Genomic DNA, 19,008 nt, shown 5'->3' on the forward strand with positions numbered 1-19,008 from the left:
CCCCTTGCTCCGAGGGGAGAGGCCGTCGGCCCCGAGCTCCCGCGCTGGCGCCTGGCTGCCGCCCGCCCCGTTCCCTCCCGGCCTTCGCGGCTCTCCCCGAGCCCCGTTGCTCGGCGGGGCTCCCTGCCGGGGCGCAGCCTGCGGGTCCGGGCTGGGAAGGCGGCGGCGGCGGCGGCAGACTTGCCGTTCTCCGCTGTCTCCTAACGTCTCCGCGTCTTCTCTCTCTTGCAGGTTTTACGTACAGCTTTGAAACGAAAAGGTCCATTTTAAACCAACAGTATCTAGCAGCATCGCGCCAAATTGCCGTAGTATTTCTGACTAACTGGAATACCATGGCCCCTTTCCTCATCGTCAGTTCATCCAGTGTGTCGTTCCTTTGGTTTCTTTAATTTTCGCCACGTTTGCCTGTAACTCCAGCTACCACGGAAATAACCGGAGAACCCGAGTCCTACGCGTCGGCAGAGGATTCACGGAGCCTGAGCACTGAGTCTGGTTTGGAGGGCTTTGCTGGCCGGGGCCAGGCGGGCCCCCGGGGGCCGCTCCGGCCCTCGGCCCGGCCGGCGGCTGGGACGGACGCCTCCCTGGAGCCCGCCCCGGCGGGGACGCGGAGCGGGGTCCCCGGCCCCCCGCGGCCGCGCCGTCCTTCCGCTCTCGAACCCTTTGCGCCGGGGAGGGGCCCGGCGCGGCCCGCGCCCGGCGGCGCTGGCGGGGGGGCGAGGACGGTGCCAGCCCGCCGCGCCGCCGGCGGGGAGCACCCACCCCTGGTGGCGGGGAGCACCCACCCCTGGTGCAATACGCTTCTTGTCTCATCTCTGTCTGCTTTTGTTCCTTCTCTCCGTGTCAGCGCGCTGAAAGGATCCCCTCCTCCCCCCCCAACCTCTTCTCCGCAAATCCGCAAACGACCGGGGTTTGTTGGTTTTTTCCTGGCTTAACGTAGGGAAGACAGATTTTTCTCTTGGTTTCCTTAGCTTCTCCTCCCGATCACGTAGGAATTGTTTTTCGGTAAATGTTGTTTTATTATTATTGTTATTAATAAAAGGCAAAAGGAATTTCTGTTTGAGAGAAATTTTTAACTAGATTCTGTTCTATATGAATTGTGACTTGCACCTTTTGTTCAAAGTATTTTATTTCTTTTGATGACATTGTACTTGTGACCGGTTTTCTCTCTCGTGCCAGTGGCGACAGCGGTGTTCTCCTTTAGGCAGTTCGGACACGCATCGCTCTCTTCTTTGTCCTTCTCGCCATCCTTTCCGTGGCGGACAGAGCGTGACGCCCCCCCCCCCCCCCCCCCCAGCCGGGGCTCGGGAGCACTCGGGGTCACCGTTGCCTTCGGGACTTTACAAGCGACAGCTCCAATCCTTCTCGTTGACGCTCTTCTGGAACGTTTTTTAAGAAAGGAAGAACCGACCCGGCCCTCCGGGATTTGCACAGAAGGGAGCGTGAAACCAGCACGGCAGAGGGGACTTTGCTGCCCGTACCCAGGCCTCTTCCCGGCCTCCCCTTCTCCCCCGCCCCGGGAACGGAACGCTAAGCGGCTCCGCCATCCCCGAAAGCAGCAGAGAGGAGAGAAACCGCGGCCGCCGAGCGGCCCCGGCCGGGCCGGCGCTCCCGCCGCCGCCCTCCCGGTGCCCCGCGCCTCTGCCGGGCGGGCGCCGCCACCCGCTCGCGCGTCCTCGCCCGGCGGCGGGGGGCCGGGCGGGGAGCGCCGAACGCCTTTCGCTCTGTACCTTCGCTTTGTTTTCCTTTTGTTTACATGACACTGTATTTCTGGGAGGGTCGGCGGCCACCCTACAGCAAGCATCCGAAACAGCAGGGACTCGCTTAACCGTGCCATTTCGCAGTATCACACTTTTTTTTATCATTGCTTTGTATTGTAGTAATCAATACGCGCAGTATATGTTGAATGTATATTAATATACTTTGCTATTATTTCTGTTTTTTGGAAATGTCAGAAGTATTTTTTTCTTCCTCGTTTATGTTGGACTAAAAAAGCTTCAGTAAACCTTCAGTCCGTTTCTTTGTGGGTCACTTGCAACCAGCCACTTAGTTGGACAGTGGGATCATGACAAATAAAACCATGATGACGATCTTCCCCGGGCTCCTCTTTGCCTTGTTGCTCAACGCCCGCCGCGGAGGCGGAACAGCCTCGGCGCCCGCGGCGGCCGGGGCCCGAGAGCTCGAGGCGCGGCCGCGCTCGCTCCCGGCCCGCTCCCCGGCCCCCCCGGCCTCCATCGGCCCCCGGGGCTGTCGCCACCTCCGCCTGCCGCGGCCTGCCGCCCCGCGCCCCCCGCTTCCACGGGGCCTCCCGAGGCCCCCGGCAGCGGTAGAGGGATGCAGGGAAGCGCGTTGCTCCTCCGAAGCATCCCGCAGCTGCCCCCGGCGTTGGCCGGCTCCTCCGCGGCGCTGCCCGGGGGACGGGCCCCCTCGCTCCCCGTCCCCGCTGGCCGGGCGGCTCCCCCCGGGCTCGGCCCCGCGCGCTCGGCTCCTGCGGCCAGGCTGGCGTCCGCTCCGGCTGCGCCTTTGCTTTGCTGCCCAGGTGCCCAGGGAGGGCACGGCTCCCCAGCCCCGGGGAAGGACGGGGCAGAGCCCCGCGGCGGTGGCGAGCGGAGGACGGGGGGGTCTGGGTACGGCGGGCCAAATCCCTGCGGGTATAAGCCTTGTCCCCGGGCTGCCGGCCAAGCCCGGGGGGCTGCCGAGAGGCCCCGGCGGGGCCGCAGCGGCGAGCAGGAATCTGGGTCACCGGGAGCGTAAACAGGCTCCTTGGCCGGCCAGCCGCCTCCCGCGGGGAGCTCCTGTTTGCTCGCCGCCCCTGCCAAGCCGGCGCTCCTCGGCGCTGGCCCACGCGCGCGATCCTTGAACCCTACACGCCACATCGCCCGCGCCGGGGAGCGATTTCTTGGGCTGCAGCGCTGGCTTATCTCCGGCGGGAACGGCCCCCTCCTGCATAAATAGCGGCGGCGGGGAAGCGGCCGGCTCAGACGGGACGACCGGCAGCACGGCAGCGGCAGGAGAGAGCTGGTAAGAGCCCGGGCTGCTCGAGGGGCTCCCGTGGTGCCGCGGGGGCCAGGCTCCTGCCGCTCCTGGGCTTCGCCCACGGCGCCGGCGGGGGCCCCTCGTGCCGGGGTGGGGGGCTCGGCTCCCGCCGGGGCTGGCTGTGCCCGGGGCTCCCTGCACCCAACTCTCTTGCTCTGTCCCCAGGTTCAGCGCGAAGATGAGAGCCGTGGTGGTGGCCCTCGCCCTGCTCTGCCTGACAGGTAGGTCCCGACGCGGCCGGGGCCGGGGCCGGGGCCGGGGCCGGGGCAGCTGCGGACCCCCGCGGGACGGGGCCGGAGGGGGCAGCCGAGCCCGAGGCGAGCGCTGCTGGAAGCGCCCGGCTGCCAAAGCGCTTCGCGAGCCGGGCTGCAGCCAAGCGGCTCCCCGCTCCCCTCCCGAGCCGGGCGGGTCCCCGGGGCGGCGACGGGCAGGGCCGGCGCCGGCCCCGCCGCGGTCCCGCCGGGCGGTCTGTCCTGAGCGCGCCGGGCTCTCCCCGCAGGCACCCAGGCCCGCTACTTCTGGCAGCACGATGAACCCCAGGCGCCCCTGGATCGCCTCAAGGACATGGTGGAAGTGTACCTGGAGACGGTGAAGGCCGGCGGCAAGGATGCCATCACCCAGTTCGAGTCCTCCGCCGTGGGCAAACAGCTGGAGTAAGCGGGGGAAAGCGTGGCGGGGGGCCGGCGGGGGTCCCCCGGGCGCCGGGCGTGACCTCCCCTCCGCTCCCCGCAGCCTGAAGCTGGCCGACAGCCTGGATGCGCTGGGCGCAGCCGCCGCCAAGCTGCGGGAGGACATGGCCCCCTACTACAAGGAGGTGCGGGAGATGTGGCTGAAGGACACGGAGGCCCTGCGCCAGGAGCTGACCAAGGACCTGGAGGAGGTGAAGGAGAAGATCCGGCCCTTCCTGGACCAGTTCTCCGCCAAGTGGACGGAGGAGCTGGAGCAGTACCGCCAGCGCCTGGCGCCCGTGGCCCAGGAGCTGAAGGAGCTCACCAAGCAGAAGGTGGAGCTGATGCAGGAGAAGCTGACCCCGGTGGCCGAGGAGGCGCGGGACCGCCTGCGCGGGCACGTGGAGGAGCTGCGCAAGAGCCTGGCGCCCTACAACGAGGAGCTGCGGCAGAAGCTGAGCCAGAAGCTGGAGGAGATCCGGGAGAAGGGCATCCCCCAGGCCGCCGAGTACCAGGCCAAGGTGGTGGAGCAGCTCAGCAACATGCGCGAGAAGGTGACGCCCCTGGTGCAGGAACTCAAGGAGCGCCTCACCCCCTACGCCGAGAGCCTCAAGACCCGCTTCATCGCCCTCCTGGACGACTTGCAGAAGAGCGTGGCCTGAGCCGCCGGCCGGCGCGGCCAGGGACTGACCCCGGCCCCGCTCCCGCCGCCGCCCCGGGGCCGCTCCCTGCCCTGCCTGGGGTGCTTCCCCCCGGGGGGGGCTCTGGGGACGGGCCGCGGGGGCCCCGGGCCAGGCCAGCCCCGGGGCATCCGCCCTGGGGACCCCCCTCCTCCCCTCCCGCCGCCTCCCCTCCCCTCCCCGGCGTCGCTCTCAGCTTTGCCTGCCTTTTGTCAAATAAACACGACTTAAGTTATTGGAGCTCGCTCAGTCTTTGCAGTGGATGCCGGCGGGGGGGCAGCCCGCGCGCGGCGCTGGGGGCGAGGGGTGCTCGGCGCCGGGGGCAGCCGCTGGAGTGGGGGCGCGGGGAGCTGGCGGGGCGGGCGCCCGGGGCTCCCCCTGCACCGAGCCCAGCCCTGCCCGGGCCGCAGCCGGGCTCGGCCCCGCGCGCGGGGCTCTGCCGGGGCGGCGGAGCCCGGCAGGGGCTGGTTTCGTGGCGGACTTGGCAGCGCTGGGTTGGCGGGGGGACTCGATGATCTTAAAGGTCGTTTCCAACCTAAACCCTTCTGGGATTCTAAGCTGGGTCCCCCCAGCTCGCGGGAGCGGCACCCGGCTCCCGCTGCCCCGGGCGCGCGTGCGCTGGGCGGTGGCGCGCGGCGCTCGCCCCGGCACGGCCATGTGCGGGCCCCGGCGCTGGCGGGAGGGAGCAGCAGCCCGGCGCGGGCGTCCGGCCCGGCCCTTCCTCGCCCCGCGGTGCGCGCTCCTCCTCACCGCCCCCCCAGTGACACCGCCACAGCCGTCTGCTTCAGCGCCGCTTTATTGCAAGACCCGCGACAGTGGGTGGGGGGACGGGGGGACCCCAGCCCCGCTGGCCCCCGGCCGGCCCCCGGCGGGGCTACGCGGCCGGCGTCTGCTTCCAGAGCTCCGCCAGCTGCTCCTTCAGCCAGGCCAGCCGCTGCTTCACCAGGTCGGCGTTGTCCGTCAGCCACTGCCTGCGAGGAGAGGGGGCTCAGAGCGGGGCGCCGGCCGGGCTGCCCCGCGGGCGGCGGGGCGGCGGGGCCGGCTGCCCGGGCTGGCGGGGGGACGCGGGGGCACCTGGCCTGCTGAGCCGCCTCCGACTCCTGCACCATGCTGAAGGCGGTCTTGGCCGCGGCCGTGGCTTTCTGGGCGTACTCCTGCACCTTCCGCACCAGCGCCTCCGGCTCTTCAGGCGTGTCGGCCCCTGCGAGCACAAGCCTCGTGGGAGCGGGGGGGGGACGGGGCCCCGGGGCTGTGCCCCCCCCCCCCCCCCCGCACGCACCCCGGCACCCCGAGCCCCGTCCCCCTCCTCCTGCCGCAGCCCTCGCCCGCCCCTTACTTGCTCCCGCCGCCAGGACGGCCACGCAGAGCAGCGCGAGCAGGAGCGACGCCTTCATGGCTGGGGAGAGAGCAGAGCGCGTGGTTGCGGGCTGGCGTGCGGGGTTTGCACGCCCGCGGGGGTCCCGACCCCGTCCCCGTCCCCTTCCCGGCACGACCCTCACCAGGGGCTTCCCCGCTCACCTGCGCCGGGCTCTGCTCCGCGGGGGCAGCCCGGGCTCCCACTTTATACCCTCCCCCCAGGGCGCCCGCGGGGGTGTTTGCGCAAAGGTCAGGGGCGGTGGGGCTGGCCGCAGAGGGGCCGCGTCTGCAGAGACCGTTCCCGCTGCCAGGTCCGCTGCCGAGGGGCCTGCCTCCCGGCCAGCAGGTGGGAAATGCCCCGGGACCGAGGCTCTGCACGCGTCTGCGTGCGCGCACACGCGTGCGCGCAGGCCCGCGCACGCTGGCGTGCGGGCGGCCAGCCCGGTGCCCGCTGTCGGGCGCACCGTGGCGAGGGCAGCCCTGGGGACGGGCCTGGGGCTGGCGCGGGCGCACGCGGCACAAGGGTGACGTCCAGCGGCACCGGCCCCGGGCACGATGGCCCCGGGCTGGCCCTTCCCCGGGGGCGGCCGCCAGCCGGGACGGCGCAGGCGGGCGGCGTGTGCCCGGGCTGCGCCCTCGGCCGTGGGGCACCGCGACGGCCCTTTGGACCTTGGCGTCGCCGGCGCCTGGCTGATCCCTGCCCCCGCCAGCCGTGCCCTTCGCCCCAGCCGTGACACATCACCGCCGGGCTCCAGCCCGGGTCGGGTCCGGCGGGGAGTGGGTGGGCTGAGCCAGGGGCTGCGTCCCCGGGGCGTGTGCCGCCAGCCCCGTGCCCAGGGACACACGCGGCCCCCAGCTCTGGTCGAGGGCACGCTGACACCGCAGGGGCGCCACATCCCGCAGCTGCAGGGGCCCGGCCGTTCCCTGCGGCAGGCCTTCCCCAGGAGCCGGCGCTCGGAGGGAGCGATGCCGTCCCGCACGTACGCGGTCTCTCGTGCCCCCGTGCGTCTGTCGCAGCGTCCCCCCCCCCGAGAGCCCAGGTCCTGCCCCACTGCGCATCCCCGGCTCGGCACAGTGGGCAGCAGGGCTGAGGGGTCCCCGCGGCCTCCCCGTGCCCTGCCACACCGCGCATCCCGGGCACCGCGCCGCCGGCACCGGCGGGGCCGGCGCTGCGTCCCACGGAGGTGCGGAGCCGGGGGCCGCCCCCCGCTGCGCGCTGCCCCCTCGGCCCCGGCGTCCCTGTCCCCAGGAGGGGCTCGGCCGCGGGGAGCCCGCGCGTACCCCCACGCCCTCTCCGCCCTGGCCCCGGGCTCCCCGCCGGGAGCTGGCAGGGCTGCGGGTGACGGCAGGGCTGCGCGCGCGTCAGGCGCTTCCACGTCGCGACCTTGCTAAAGTCCAAGCCCGGGGCCTGTGTCACAGGCCTGCGTGGAAGGCGCCGAGGGCGCTCGGGCTGCATAAATAGCGGCCGGGTGCTCGCCGGCACAGCAGGTACCCGCACCCGGCAGCAGCGCAGGTGAGCGGCTGCGGTGGGGAGAGCCGGTGGCGGAGGGGAGGTGGTGCGGGGCTGGGGGGCTGCTGGCCCCCGGGGCTCCCTTCATCTCCGCTCTGCGCTCCTGCAGGCACCCCCAGCGCTCAGGATGTCTCCCAAGGCGGCCGCCCTTGTCCTGGTGCTCCTTGCAGTCGCAGGTGAGGCGGCGTGCGGGTCCCCGCTGCCAGGAGGCCGGTCCTGCCCCGGGGCAGGGAGGGGGACCTGACGTCCCCAGGGGAGCTGCCCAGCGGGCGCTGATCCCGGCATCCGCTCGCAGGGGCACGGGCTGACGTCAGCCCGGACGAGGTGGCCAGCGTGCTCTGGAAGTACTTCACCGAGCTGGGCAGCAACGCCAAGGAGACGGTGGACCAGCTGCAGCAAGCCGAGATCACCAAGCAGCTCAAGTGAGCGGAGCCGCGGGCGGGGGACGGGGCCGCGGTGGCGGCCGGGAGGTGCTGGGCAGGGGAGGGGGCCGCAGGCGCGCCGGGCGCTGACGCCCCCCCTCTCCCCAGCACCCTGCTGGAGAGCAACCTGCGGAGCGTCAACTCCTACGCCGAGGACCTGCAGCAGCGGCTGGTGCCCTTCGCCACGGAGCTGCAGGCGCGGCTGGCGCAGGACTCGCAGCGGCTGAAGGAGCAGATCCGGCGGGAGCTGGCGGAGCTGCAGACCAAGCTGGCGCCCTACGCCGACGAGGTGCACCAGCAGATCGGCACCAACATCCGCCAGCTGCAAGCCAAGATGAGCCCCTACGCCGAGGAGCTGCGCTCCCAGGTGGACCGCGGGGCTGGGGAGCTGCGGCGGGCGCTGGAGCCCTACGCCAGCGAGCTGCGGGACCGGCTGCAGGACAACGCCGAGAGCGTCCAGGCCTCCCTCAGCCCCTACGCCGAGCAGCTGCAGCAGCAGATCGACGGCGGGGTGGAGAGCCTGAAGGAGCGGCTGTCTCCCCTGGCCGACGAGCTGAAGGCGCAGGTGGGGCAGAGCGTGGAGGAGCTGCGGCGGGGGCTCAGCCCCTACGCCCAGGAGGTGCAGGACAGCCTCAACCGGCAGCTGGAGAGCCTGACGGCGCAGATGGAGCGGGCGGCCGAGGAGCTGCGCGCCCGCCTGGCCGCCAGCTCGGAGGAGCTGCGCGCCCAGCTCAGCCCGCTGGCCCAGGAGCTGCGGCAGGCGGCGAGCAGCGACGCCGAGGGCCTGCGGCAGCGGCTGGCCCCCCTGGCCCAGCGGCTGGACGAGCGCGTGGGGCAGACGCTGGAGGCCTTCCGGCAGCAGGCGGCCCCCTTCGGCGAGACCTTCGGGCGGCAGCTGGTGGAGCGGCTGGAGGAGATGCGGGGGAAGCTGAACTCCGGCACCGCCGGCGCCGAGGACCACCTGCAGCTGCTGGAGAAGGAGGTGCGGGAGAAGGTGGCCGCCTTCCTCAACAGCACCCAGCCGGCGGAGAACTGAGACCCCCCGGGTGCCACGGGGAGGGGGCGCGGGACGGCCGTCCGTACCCCCGCGCCGCGAGCGTTCACGGCCGCTGCCCGCGGCAGAAATAAACTGGCCCGATGTGATGCACGCGCTGGTCTGCGTCCGTCCTCCCCCTCGGCACCCCGCCGTCCCGCCCCGCCCCGGGCAGCCTGGGGCACCGGCTCCGGCTGCTCCAAGGGGAGAGCATCACCCCGAGTTCGGGTCCCAGGGCACCTGGGAGAGGGGAAGAGAGGTGGGGCCGGGCGGGTGGGGGCCTCGGCGCCCGGCGCGGGGACGCAGGCACTGCACGGGGGCAGCCGCAGCCGGGTGAGCCCCTCAGCCGGGCGGCTGCGGCGCGGCCGGAGCCCCGGTGTACGGCCGAGCATCCTCGCCGCCGTGGGGCCAGCTGCTGCCGCGGGGGCCAGGTCTCCGCAGGCTGCGCCCGGGTGGGTGAGGGCCACCTCATCCCCCACCCCGAGGCCCTGCGGGGACCGTGCCCCGATGCAGCGGGGCTCGACTGCCCCGGGGGAGAGGGCCCTCGTCCCCAGGAGCTCGGGGGGAAGAGGACTGGAGCCAGGGCCACAGCAAGCGCCCCCAGCCACTCCGCCGGCGGGTGCCCCGCGAGGAGCGCTCCCACGGACGGCGGGGTCTCCCCGCGTGGGCTGCGGCGGCCGGAGCCGCGGGATGGGAGTGCGGCCAGGGATGCTCGGGGCGGCCCCGCGTGTCGGCAGGAGCGAGGGCGCAGGGCGGACTTTGGCGGCGGAGGAGCGCTGGCGACCGCTCCAAGATTCACCCCTGCGGCCCGCCGGACTTCGCCCTCCACCGCAGGCCGCCCGCACCCCGGCCCCGCCGGGGAGACACCGGTCCCAGCGGGTCCCTGTTTGCTGGGTTGCTTCAGCGCAAACATTGCAGCGCTCTCCCGATTTAAAAGCCCGGTGTCAGCAGCCGGCTCTCCTCGCGGGGGTGAGACCCGAGCTGAAAACGTTGCCCTTTTCTTTCCCGGGGGAAAGGCAGCTTGCAAAGGAAAGAGACCGAACCGCGGGGGGGGGGGCGGGGGTCGGCGGCCCAGCGGGAAGCGGGGCCGCGCAGCCGGCGGCCGGCGCGCAGGCAGCCCGCGTGGAAGGCGCGCCCTCTTGCCCGGGCTGCAGACACGGCCACCGTGCCCCTTTCACCCTTCCCCGGCACAGCCGGAGCCGGGCTCATCCTCCCGCACCCGCCCTGGCCCCATCCCGGGGCTCCGGCCTCCCTTTCCCTCCGCTCGGGCTGCGGCGGGAGCCGCCAGCTGGCGAGCCGCAGCTGCCGTCCCCAGCCCCGTCCCGCTGCTCTGCAGCCCCTCGCCACCCTGGCAGCTCCCGCCCGCTGCTTGCTCTGCCTCGCCGAGGCCGGCTGCGAGGGCAGGGCCAGCCTCCTCCCCGGGAAACCCGCAGAGCGGCGAGGGCGCCCTTGTCGCTGGGGAAACACGGGCCGAGCCAGCGGGCCGCGGCTGGCCGGCGTTGGGGCAGCTCCGGCCGGAGATCTCTGCCCGGGAGATGCTCGGGGAGGGGCAGCCCCGAGGGGGTTAAGGCCGCCCGCGGCCGCAGCGAGGTCAGGCCGGCCACGGCGGTGGGCCGGGGGCGGCGCGGGGCAGGCGAAGGGGCAGCCGGCGGGCAGATAACCGGCCCCCACGTCACCCCTCAGGAACGTCCGTGGACCTCCACGTTGTGTTTACACGGAGTGAGGTCCGAAAAGCCTACCCCTGCCGATGCGCCTTATCGCCCGCGCTCCTCTGCCTCCCGCCGGGCGGATATAAAGGGAGCCGCCGGCCGGCTGCCAGCAGGAGGGACGCGGGAGGCAACCAGGAGCCCGGTGAGGGGCGAGGGGTAGCCCCGCCGAGCCAGCGCGGGCAGGGGCACCTCACGCCCCGCTTAACTTTGCCGGGCCGGAGGAGCTGGGCGCCGTTTCCCGTGCGTGCCGGTCGCGTTACGGGGACCCCGCGAGCGAGGTCCTGGCGGCCAGCAGCGAGGGGGGCGTGAAGCGCGGGGACCGCCGACCCGCGAGCGCTCAGAGAGGAGACCCGCACCGCGGCGCGGGCCACCGCGCTCCTCTTCTCCCTCTCCCCGCAGCGCGGCGGCGGCCCGCCGGCCCGGCAGACCATGCTTCTGAAGGCTGCGCTTCTCCTCGGCCTCCTGGCCCCCTCGCCGGGTGGGTGCCGAGCGGAGGAGCTCGCTCGGGGACGGCCGGCGGCAGCGGGCCGGGGCAGAGCCGGGCGGGAGGGCAGCGCCGGGGGCGGGCAGTGCCGCGGCCGCCCCGCCGACCGCTGCCCTCCTGCCCGCAGCCTCGCCGGCCGAGCTGGCAAGGAGCGGCTTCTGGGAGTACCTCAGCCAGCTGACGAGCGACAAGGACAGCCCCGAGCACGGCCCGAGCGGCAAGCTGGGCAGGGACGTCGCGTGAGTACGCCGCGCCGGGGGCTCGCCTCGCAGCGCCCGGCCCGCGTAACCCCCCGCGAGCCGCGCGCTGGCCCCCGCTTCTCTTTCCCCGGGGGGAGAAGGGCTCGTGGGCACGGCCCTCGCGGCCGTCAACAGCTTTATTACGGGTGCGTTAGGGGCGCTTGGCAACGACACGTGCCGTCTCGCGCAGAAACCAGAAGGAAAGCGCTCGGGACGGCGCCGGCTACGCGGGCAACCTCCTGGAGAAGCCGGCGCCCCTCGACAGGGGCCTCCAGCCCCGGCTCTCCCACGACTCGGACGGCCTGCGGAAGCTCATCAGGAAGGAGCTGGAGAGCCTCAGGGTGAAACTGTCCCCGTACGTGGACGAAGTCCACCACAAGGTCGGCAAGCACCTGGAAGACCTTCGCTACCGGCTGCAGCCCTTCATGGAGGAGCTCCTGGACCAGGTGTCCCTGAAGGCCCGGGAGCTCCGGCGGCAGCTCACGCCCAGCCGGGAGGCGACGGCTCAGCTCCTGGAGGGCGCGGAGGAGGTGCAGCGGTTCACGGCGCACTACGCCGACGAGCTCGCCTTCCACGCCGACCAGGCGAAGGACATCTTCCGCCCCTACTCGGAGCGGCTGGTGACCGAGATCCACCGCAACGTGGAGGAGCTGCACAGAAACGTCGTCCCGCACGCCCGGGCCAGCCCGGAGGCGCTCAACCAGGACATCCAGGAGCTCTCCGCCAAGCTGACCCGGGAGGCGAGGGACCTCCACCAGAAGATCCAGAGGAACCTGGAGCAGCTGAAGGCCAAGCTGAGCCTCCCCGCCGGCGGCCCGCGGCAGCCGCCGGCCCCCGCCGCCCGCTACGCCCGGGAGCTGGCCCGGGAGGTGCAGCGGCGGGTGGAGTTGTTCCGGAGGGAGACGCGCCTCCAGATCCAGGACTTCGCCCGGGCCCTGGACCAGGAGACGGAGGAGATGAGGCTGAAGCTCTCCTCCCGGCCCGCCGCCCCGGGGGGCCCGCAGGACGGCCCGCCCCGCCTGGAGGACCTGCGCGCCCGCCTCGACGCCCTCTGGCGGGACCTGGCCCTCAGCCTGGGCGAGCGGGGCGGCGAGGCGCGCTGAGGGCCCGGGGAGGGGCGGCGGGGCCGGGCGGGGCGGGCCGGGGCGGGCCGGACCGCAATAAAGCAGCCGCCATGGCGGGCCGCGCCTCGCCGCCGCCGCCGCCGCCTCCTCCTCCTCACCACCTGACCGCCGCGCCTCACGTGATCGCGGCGGGTTCCGCTTCCGGTTCCGGTTCCGGCGGCAGCATGGCGGCGCTGGGGGCGGCGGGGGCGCCGCCGCTGTTCCGGCCCCTCAGCGCCGAGGACGGCGAGCAGCGGCCGGCCGAGATCGAGTCCCTGTGCATGAACTGCTTCCGCAACGTGAGGGAGGCGGGCGGGCCGGGCCGCAGCGGCCGGGGGCCTGCGCGGGGGCGGGGGGGACGGGCCCGCAGCAGCGCCGCAGCGGCCCGCGGGGGCCGGCGCCGGGCGGGGGGGAGCGGGGAAGGAGCCGCCGGGGCCGCGGCTCGTCCCGGAGCGGGGGTGGCGGTGGGGCCCGGGCCCGCCGGGCGGGGAGGGGAGGGGAGGGGAGGGCGGGCGAACCGGGCCGCCGGGGAACGGGCGCCCCGAGGACTCGGGTTCCCACGAGGCCCCTCGCTGCCGCAGGGGGTGACGCGGCTCCTGCTCACCAGGATCCCCTTCTTCAAAGAGATCATCGTCAGCTCCTTCGCCTGCGACAGCTGCTCCTGGTCCAACACGGAGATCCAGTCCGCGGGCAGGATCCAGGAGCAGGGGGTGCGCTACACCCTGGCTGTCGCCTCCCGTCAGGTGAGCGGGGGCTCCCCTCTCCTTCCCCGGCGGCGGGGAGCCGCCTCGCAGCCGCCTGCTGCGCCCCTTTGCCCCTCGCAGGCCGGCCTTGCTCGAGCGATAAAGCGTTTACCGCCTCCGCCCTGTGAGAAATAGCGTTATTTACTCGGTAGCGACCGTTGAAAGGCCGAAGCCCGCGCCTTCCCTGCGCGAAGGGAGGGGCTGCTAAAGCCGGCCGGGAGCTTTGGCGGGCGCCGCGCACCCGGCGCGGCCGCTCAGCCCGCGGGAGCTCCCGCTCCCGCCGGGGATCCTGACGCCGCTCCTCGGCTGCCGCCCGCAGGACATGAACAGGGAGGTGGTGAAGACCGACTGCGCCACGGCTCGGATTCCGGAGCTGGACTTCGAGATCCCCCCTTTCGCCCAGAAGGGAGGTGGGTACGCGCCCCTCGGCGCGGCGGGCACCCGCTAAGGACCCGGCCGCCCGTCCCTCGGGGCAAGCAAGCTCGGGAGGGCCGACGCGCGGCGGCTGCCGGGGACCGGCGCGAGCCGGCGGGGCGGGTAGCGCCCCTGTGGGGTACTTAACGGCGCCGTCGCTCCCGTTTTCTTTCCCTCTCGAGTCCTTACCACCGTCGAAGGGATCATTGACAGAGCTGTCGCGGGCCTGGAGCAGGACCAGCCCGCCCGCAGGGTAAGACGCTGCGACAGGGGAAGCCCCTCAGGGACGCCTGCTTGGCAAACGCTCGTTTCGTTCGTCCCCTGCCTGTCGGCGTTGCGCGCCGCTGACGAGAAACGCGTTACGGGCTCTGGTTCGCGCTGCCGTCGGCGCTGTCTTCGGCTCTGGGCTGCCCCCGGCATCGGTCCCAAACGAGTCCTCTTTTGCAGGCGACGGACGAAGAGGTGGCAAGGAAAATAGATGAGTTCATTGGGAAACTGAAGCAGCTGAAAGAAGTCCGTTCCCCCTTCACCTTTGTGAGTGCGCGCGGGAGCGCGGCCCCTTTCTGCGCGGGGGAAGCGCGGGACGGCTTCCCCAGGCTTCCTTCTCCCGCAGATCGTGGACGATCCTTCAGGGAACAGCTTCGTGGAGAACCCGCGCGCACCGCAGAAGGATGACGCCCTCGTGGTCGCTCGCTACAGGAGGACTCCCCAGCAGGCCGCCATGCTGGGACTGGAGGTAACGGGGCCGCCGCGGTGCCGTCGGCCTGCCGCCCGCGCTCTCGGCCCGGGGGGGGGGCGGGGCCCATCGGCCCCCTCGCGCTCTGGGAGAGCCGGGGTTAAGGAACAGAAGTGAGTTAACGCCGCTTCCGGTCTCCCTCTTGGCAGGGAGAGGAGTTGGACGAGAAGCCGGCTGATCCTGCGGAGGATCTGAGGAACGAGGTGGGCGACCGCGGCGCAGCGGCGGCCGTGCCTGGGTGGCTGGCACCCGGGACGGGCTTTCTGGGCTGGCCGGGGCTTTCTGATTCTCCTTTCCCTGCCCGGGACCCAGGTGCTGCAGTTCAACACCAACTGCCCCGAGTGCAACGCTCCAGCCAACACAAACATGAAGCTAGTGCGTATCCTTTGAGCGGGGCCGGCGCGGGGGTGGGAGTCGCTCTGTGTGCCGGCCCAGGTCTCCTCCTGCTGCACCCGTAAGGCACGCTCAAATTATTCCTAGCGGAGCCCGTCAGGCTGCGAAGCCGTCTCGGTGCCGCCCACGGCTTGCCGGCGAGCTCCTGCGCTACCTCGGGAAGGACCGAGGCCGTGGAGAGGGCGCGGGCTGCTGCTTTGAGGCTGCCCTTCGGGTGCGTTTTCCCTGACTGTCTGCTCCAGAAATCCCACACTTCAAGGAAGTGATTATCATGGCCACAAACTGCGACTCCTGCGGGCACAGGACAAACGAGGTGAGCTGGGAAACTACCGACCCCTTTTCGGGGGGGCGGGGGGGCCGCGGGGAGGGGGAGCGGTGTCCCCTGCTTTCGTGGGTGGGTGTTTCTCGCGGTCCCCGGCCTCTGCTTCCCGACGATGGGGAAGCCGGGCTGGGAGGGAGGCTGGATTTCGGGGCGGCGGCGTGAGGCGCGTTGCGCGGGGTGTAGCAGGGCTGCCTCGCTCGCTTCTGGCTGGGGGCCAGGCCAGATGCGAGCCGCGCGGAGGCTGGCCTGCGCAGCGAGGTCAGGCTGGGCCTGGCTCCCCTTCCTAAACGAGGGCAGGGGGAGAATCGGGTCTCAAAGAGCTCCGTTTGGTGCAAGTCGGCCATTTCCACGCCTGCTCGAGTCCCCTGGGTTGAGGCACCGTCCCCAGGTTTGGAGCGGCCTCTGGGCTGCCGGGGTAAAGCCCCTTGGTGCGACTGGAGCGCAAAAGCCCGGGAAGCTGACTGCCGGGCCTTCCTAGGTGAAGTCCGGAGGAGCGATCGAACCGCAGGGCACCAGGATTACCCTTCGGATCGCAGACCCTTCCGACATGACGAGGGACGTCCTAAAGGTACGGTGCCCTCGGACACGCGCCCCGCCCGGCTGCGGCGGGTGCGTGGGGCCCGTCCGTCCGTCCGCGGGGGCTCACGGGCTGCTCGCCCTTGCAGTCGGAGACGTGCAGCGTGGAGATCCCAGAGCTGGAGTTCGAGCTGGGGATGGGAGCGCTGGGGGGGAAATTCACCACGCTGGAAGGGCTGCTGAAGGACATCAGAGACCTGGTGAGCGGTCCCGCGCTGCTGCCTGGCGGGGCTCGGGCCCCTCCGCCTTCCTGTTTGGCCCGGCTGCGGGGCCGGGCGTCTCGCGGCCGGCTGCGCGAGCGGGTCTGCTCTTCCAGGTTGAGAGAAACCCCTTCACGCTGGGGGACAGCTCCGCGCCCAGCAAAACGGAAAAGCTGCAAGAGTTCGTTGGGAAGCTGCAGGAGGTGAGCGCGCTCTTAATTTTCCGTGCTCTGCCACCTGGGTTTTGCCACGCTCAGCGCAGCTATGAAGTACGTTAAACTGAACTCCTCGGCAAGCGCCGCCTTGCCCTTCGAGCTGTTCCACGCTGGCCCTGCCGTGTCCGCGCTTGTTTTCTCAAGCTGTTACTGGGTTTTAACTGAGGAAAACGTTAGAACTGTCTAAAGCGTGCTGGGCACGTCTCGGTGCCGGAAGCGCTGAAGGATCAGAAGGAGCCTTAACGCCTGGACCTGCTCTCTTTCTGCAGATCATAGAGGGCAAGGCGAAGGCTCACTTCATCATGGACGACCCTGCAGGCAACAGCTACCTTCAGGTACGGTGTTGGGCGCTCGAAAGATGAGCTCCTTCAAGTCTCCTGAGCCGTTCGAGCGGGTTTTCTTTTTTTTTTTTTTTTTTTTTTTTTTTTAAAATTTCCCTGCTGCGTGTTGGCGGCGGGGGGCTCTGGCAGCGAGTGGGGTGCTGCAGGCCCTCTCCGGGGAGAGGGAGCGCTGTCAGCTCCCCGGGATTAGGGGCTGGGAAGGTGGTGGGCTGGGCCGGCCTGAGGGCGTTGGACGAGCCCTCGCGGGGGGCCAGCGTTGTCCGAAGGCCCTGGCCCCGGGCGCTGCGGGAGAGGAGAGGGGTGCGAAGGAGGCCGCCGTCTCGCCCCGCAGAACGCGTACGCCCCGGAGGAGGACCCGGAGCTGAAAGTGGAGCGTTACGAGCGCAGCTTCGAGCAGAACGAAGACCTGGGCCTGAACGACATGAAGACGGAGGGCTACGAGTCGGAGGGAGCCTGGGGCCGGTAGCCCCAGCCCTTCGGCCTCCTGCGGGGCCGGGCCCCTCACCTTCCCGGCCCGGGGAAGCCGCTCCAGCCCGCAGCCGCCCGCGGTTGGCTGCCCTCGGGGCTGCGACCCCCCCCAATAAAAGGTGTTTAACGGAGGCGTGCTGTCTGTCCGTCCGTCTGTCCGCCCGCCCGCCTCCCGCCCAGCCTCCCGCTGGCCCCGCCCACCGCGGCCGCGTGGCCCTCGGCGCCCGCCGTCCCTTCCGGCCCAGCGCCAAGATGGCGGCGCAGGGGCTCTCCAAGGCCGAGTACCTGCGGCGCTACCTGAGCGGGCCGGCCGCCGCCGAGGCCGCCCAGCCCCGCCGCCGCCGCAAGAAGAAGCCGCCGGGCGGCGCCGGCAGAAGCGGGTGAGTCGCGGGGGAAGCGGAGGCCGCGGTTGGCGCAGGCCGCGGCCTTTCGCGGTAGGCCCGGCCCTCCGCCCTGCGCGCCTCGGCGGCGAGCTCCCCGCGGCCCCGGCCGCCGGGACCCCCCCTCCCAGCCCCTTGTCCTCGTCCCGCGGGGCCGGGGCGCTCCCCAGGGCCCCCCCAGGCCAGCAAATCCCCCCCCCCCCCAGGCCAGCGCTGCCCCCGCGGCCAGCAATCCCCCCGTTCCCGTAGCCACCCGCGGGCCAGCTGGCAGCGATCGGGCCTCGGGCTCCCTTCCCCGCCGCCGGCCTGACGGCAGGGCCCCTCTCCCCGCTCCCAGGATGCGGATCGTGGACGACGACGTCAGCTGGAATAGCATTGCCGCCGTCCAGGAGAAGGAGGAGGAGGAGGACGAAGGGGACGCGCCTGTGGTGAGCGGGGAATGATGTCAAACGCGGTTTCGCAGACTAAATCCGTGCTGCTGACAGCCCGCCTCGCGTCTCTCTTTGGGAAGCGCTTGCCAAACCCTTTCTCGCTGCCCCCTCTTTTGCTAGCTTCTGCGGCAGGGGTGGGGGGAGTTTTCCTGGTTTAAGCCCAAGGGGGCTGAATTAGCTCCCCGCAGATAACAGCAGCCCGTTCTTTACCTGGCTGCGTTTTCCCAAGTGCCAAAAGCGGGCGGTACAGCGTTTAAAACAGCCGCTCGAGAGCAGGCGGAAGGTAACCGTGCGACTGCCGGGGCCGGCTGACCGCTGCAGCGGGGCCGGCGGCACGGGCCGGAAACATTGGCGGCGAAGAGAGAAACGTTGAAGGCGAAGGCTTTGGAAAGTCGTTCCGAGATCCGCCCGCAGGAAGGCGGCTGAACGATGGTCGCGCAGCAGCTGCCCGTCAGTGCAGTTATGCTTAAGCCCTTGCCTTAGAGGGTAGAAATCCTTTCTTTCTTTTTCTCTAAGGCCGCGTTGGTCGCTCTGGTGTTTTTTCTTCAGGTGGCAGAATTTATCGATGAGCGTCCAGACGAAGTCAAGCTCATGGAGGAATTCCGAACAAACGCTAAATGGAAACTTCTAGGAGGTGAGGCCAGACCTTTGCGCCCTCTCCCTGAATGTTAACTGCTCCAAGCGATGACGTCACAAGTTAAAAACAATACTAGCTCAGAAGAAGGTCTTTGAAACGCCGAAGAGATCGCGAACCGTGGAGAGCTCTAACGATGGTGACTTTCTGCTTGTTTTTCCTTAGACCAGAACGAAGACTCACAAAGCTCGGATATTTCGGTACCGGCCAAATCTACCGTGAGGTACGGGGCTCCAAGCAGAAATTCTTCTGTCGGGTAACTCTTGTTTTCTGGTATCGTCTGTCTTGGTCTGCGGTTTCGAAGCGCTTTGCTGTGACGCGTGAGAAGCGGCGTGCGCGGGGATTCCTTTTCCGCTGTCAAATAACCTCTGCTTGGGGGGGAAGCTGGCAGCCAGCGTGCTGCCTAGGTTTCCGTGTGATACGCGAACGGCCGTCCCGCAGGCCTCCGACAGCGTCGGAGGAATCCGGCCGGTGACTCGCTGCAGATCTTGAGCGCGGGGAGGATGGCGGTGTTACGACCTCTGCCTCTTCCCTGAACGCATCCGTGGGACGTTCCGTGGTGGCACGGCGTCCGGGCTCGCCGGGAGCGCGCGATGGGGCGTTTCCTTGTGGGAAGACGATCGTACAAGGGCACAAAACGGGTTTTGTAGGGTGAGCGTCACGAGGGTCCCCGGCGACTTTAAAATTACAGCTTTCCTGTGATCCAGGCTGGCTCGGAGGGCTTCTGGGATCTACTTTGGGAAGTCCGTGGCGCAGTGATGCAGGTCGCTACAGGGAGATGCAGAATCAAGCACGAATTCGCGTTCAGAAAGTTGTTTTCGTCCTTGACGCCTGTGGTTAGCTTCACAGGTCCCACTTGGGTTTTGTTTCCAGTCTGGAGACGGCAAAACAAACAAACATTTAACTCTCGTTTCACCT

At 70.7% G+C, this 19,008-nt stretch overlaps 7 protein-coding genes across 36 annotated transcripts in view; 6 read left to right on the forward strand and 1 right to left on the reverse strand.

Moving 5' to 3' along the window:
• The window catches only part of SIK3 (SIK family kinase 3), an 88,597-nt gene extending 86,505 nt beyond the window's left edge, over positions 1-2,092 (forward strand). For 11 of the 12 annotated variants that reach the window (XM_087778303.1, XM_087778309.1, XM_087778310.1 and 8 more), the window contains one exon: positions 232-2,092. The gene's annotated coding sequence lies outside the window, so the exon portion shown is untranslated. The remainder of the gene's footprint in view (positions 1-231) is intronic. The other variant, XR_015709148.1, reaches the window with a different exon arrangement.
• Positions 2,093-2,916: 824 nt separating this feature from the next.
• On the forward strand, positions 2,917-4,616 carry APOA1 (apolipoprotein A1). The gene is made up of 4 exons (XM_087778320.1): positions 2,917-3,018; positions 3,199-3,254; positions 3,533-3,686; positions 3,766-4,616. The coding sequence occupies exons 2-4, from the start codon at positions 3,212-3,214 to the stop codon at positions 4,361-4,363; spliced, it is 795 nt and encodes a 264-aa protein (XP_087634446.1). The 5' UTR covers positions 2,917-3,018; positions 3,199-3,211; the 3' UTR covers positions 4,364-4,616.
• Positions 4,617-5,159: 543 nt separating this feature from the next.
• On the reverse strand, positions 5,160-7,354 carry APOC3 (apolipoprotein C3). 3 transcript variants are annotated; one of them, XM_087778321.1, is made up of 4 exons: positions 7,236-7,354; positions 5,718-5,777; positions 5,456-5,582; positions 5,160-5,352 (listed from the first exon to the last, which is right to left on the reverse strand). In XM_087778321.1, the coding sequence occupies exons 1-4, from the start codon at positions 7,333-7,335 to the stop codon at positions 5,256-5,258; spliced, it is 384 nt and encodes a 127-aa protein (XP_087634447.1). In that variant the 5' UTR covers positions 7,336-7,354; the 3' UTR covers positions 5,160-5,255. The 3 variants fall into 3 exon arrangements, with proteins under 3 accessions (XP_087634447.1, XP_087634448.1, XP_087634449.1); XM_087778322.1 differs by lacking the exon at positions 7,236-7,354 and adding an exon at positions 5,900-6,401; XM_087778323.1 differs by lacking the exon at positions 7,236-7,354 and adding an exon at positions 5,881-5,890.
• APOA4 (apolipoprotein A4) lies at positions 7,138-8,816 on the forward strand. 2 transcript variants are annotated; one of them, XM_087778318.1, is made up of 4 exons: positions 7,138-7,250; positions 7,357-7,423; positions 7,543-7,669; positions 7,778-8,816. In XM_087778318.1, exons 2-4 carry the CDS (start codon positions 7,375-7,377, stop codon positions 8,703-8,705), a joined length of 1,104 nt encoding a protein of 367 aa, XP_087634444.1. In that variant the 5' UTR covers positions 7,138-7,250; positions 7,357-7,374; the 3' UTR covers positions 8,706-8,816. The 2 variants fall into 2 exon arrangements, with proteins under 2 accessions (XP_087634444.1, XP_087634443.1); XM_087778317.1 differs by lacking the exon at positions 7,138-7,250 and having other exon boundaries at positions 7,307-7,423.
• Positions 8,817-9,634: 818 nt separating this feature from the next.
• APOA5 (apolipoprotein A5) lies at positions 9,635-12,347 on the forward strand. The gene is made up of 4 exons (XM_087778452.1): positions 9,635-9,671; positions 10,811-10,889; positions 11,023-11,134; positions 11,325-12,347. Exons 2-4 carry the CDS (start codon positions 10,841-10,843, stop codon positions 12,235-12,237), a joined length of 1,074 nt encoding a protein of 357 aa, XP_087634578.1. The 5' UTR covers positions 9,635-9,671; positions 10,811-10,840; the 3' UTR covers positions 12,238-12,347.
• A 25-nt stretch (positions 12,348-12,372) lies between these two features.
• On the forward strand, positions 12,373-16,776 carry ZPR1 (ZPR1 zinc finger). Its single transcript, XM_087778450.1, has 14 exons — positions 12,373-12,536; positions 12,819-12,980; positions 13,300-13,390; positions 13,577-13,647; positions 13,842-13,928; positions 14,008-14,130; positions 14,280-14,333; positions 14,443-14,509; positions 14,766-14,836; positions 15,324-15,413; positions 15,511-15,621; positions 15,738-15,824; positions 16,106-16,171; positions 16,509-16,776. Exons 1-14 carry the CDS (start codon positions 12,423-12,425, stop codon positions 16,641-16,643), a joined length of 1,329 nt encoding a protein of 442 aa, XP_087634576.1. The 5' UTR covers positions 12,373-12,422; the 3' UTR covers positions 16,644-16,776.
• A 3-nt stretch (positions 16,777-16,779) lies between these two features.
• BUD13 (BUD13 spliceosome associated protein) overlaps positions 16,780-19,008 on the forward strand; it is a 122,520-nt gene continuing 120,291 nt past the window's right edge. For 15 of the 16 annotated variants that reach the window (XM_087778437.1, XM_087778435.1, XM_087778438.1 and 12 more), the window contains exons 1-4: positions 16,780-17,025; positions 17,363-17,453; positions 18,006-18,090; positions 18,256-18,346. In XM_087778437.1, the coding sequence (XP_087634563.1) occupies positions 16,898-17,025; positions 17,363-17,453; positions 18,006-18,090; positions 18,256-18,346 (395 nt within the window). In that variant the 5' untranslated portion in view covers positions 16,780-16,897. The remainder of the gene's footprint in view (positions 17,026-17,362; positions 17,454-18,005; positions 18,091-18,255; positions 18,347-19,008) is intronic. The other variant, XM_087778448.1, reaches the window with a different exon arrangement.

The sequence above is a fragment of the Nipponia nippon genome, unplaced genomic scaffold (genome assembly GCF_047370975.1).
Source record: "Nipponia nippon isolate SJK-2023a ecotype South Korea unplaced genomic scaffold, ASM4737097v1 scaffold_43, whole genome shotgun sequence".
NCBI lineage: Eukaryota > Metazoa > Chordata > Aves > Pelecaniformes > Threskiornithidae > Nipponia > Nipponia nippon.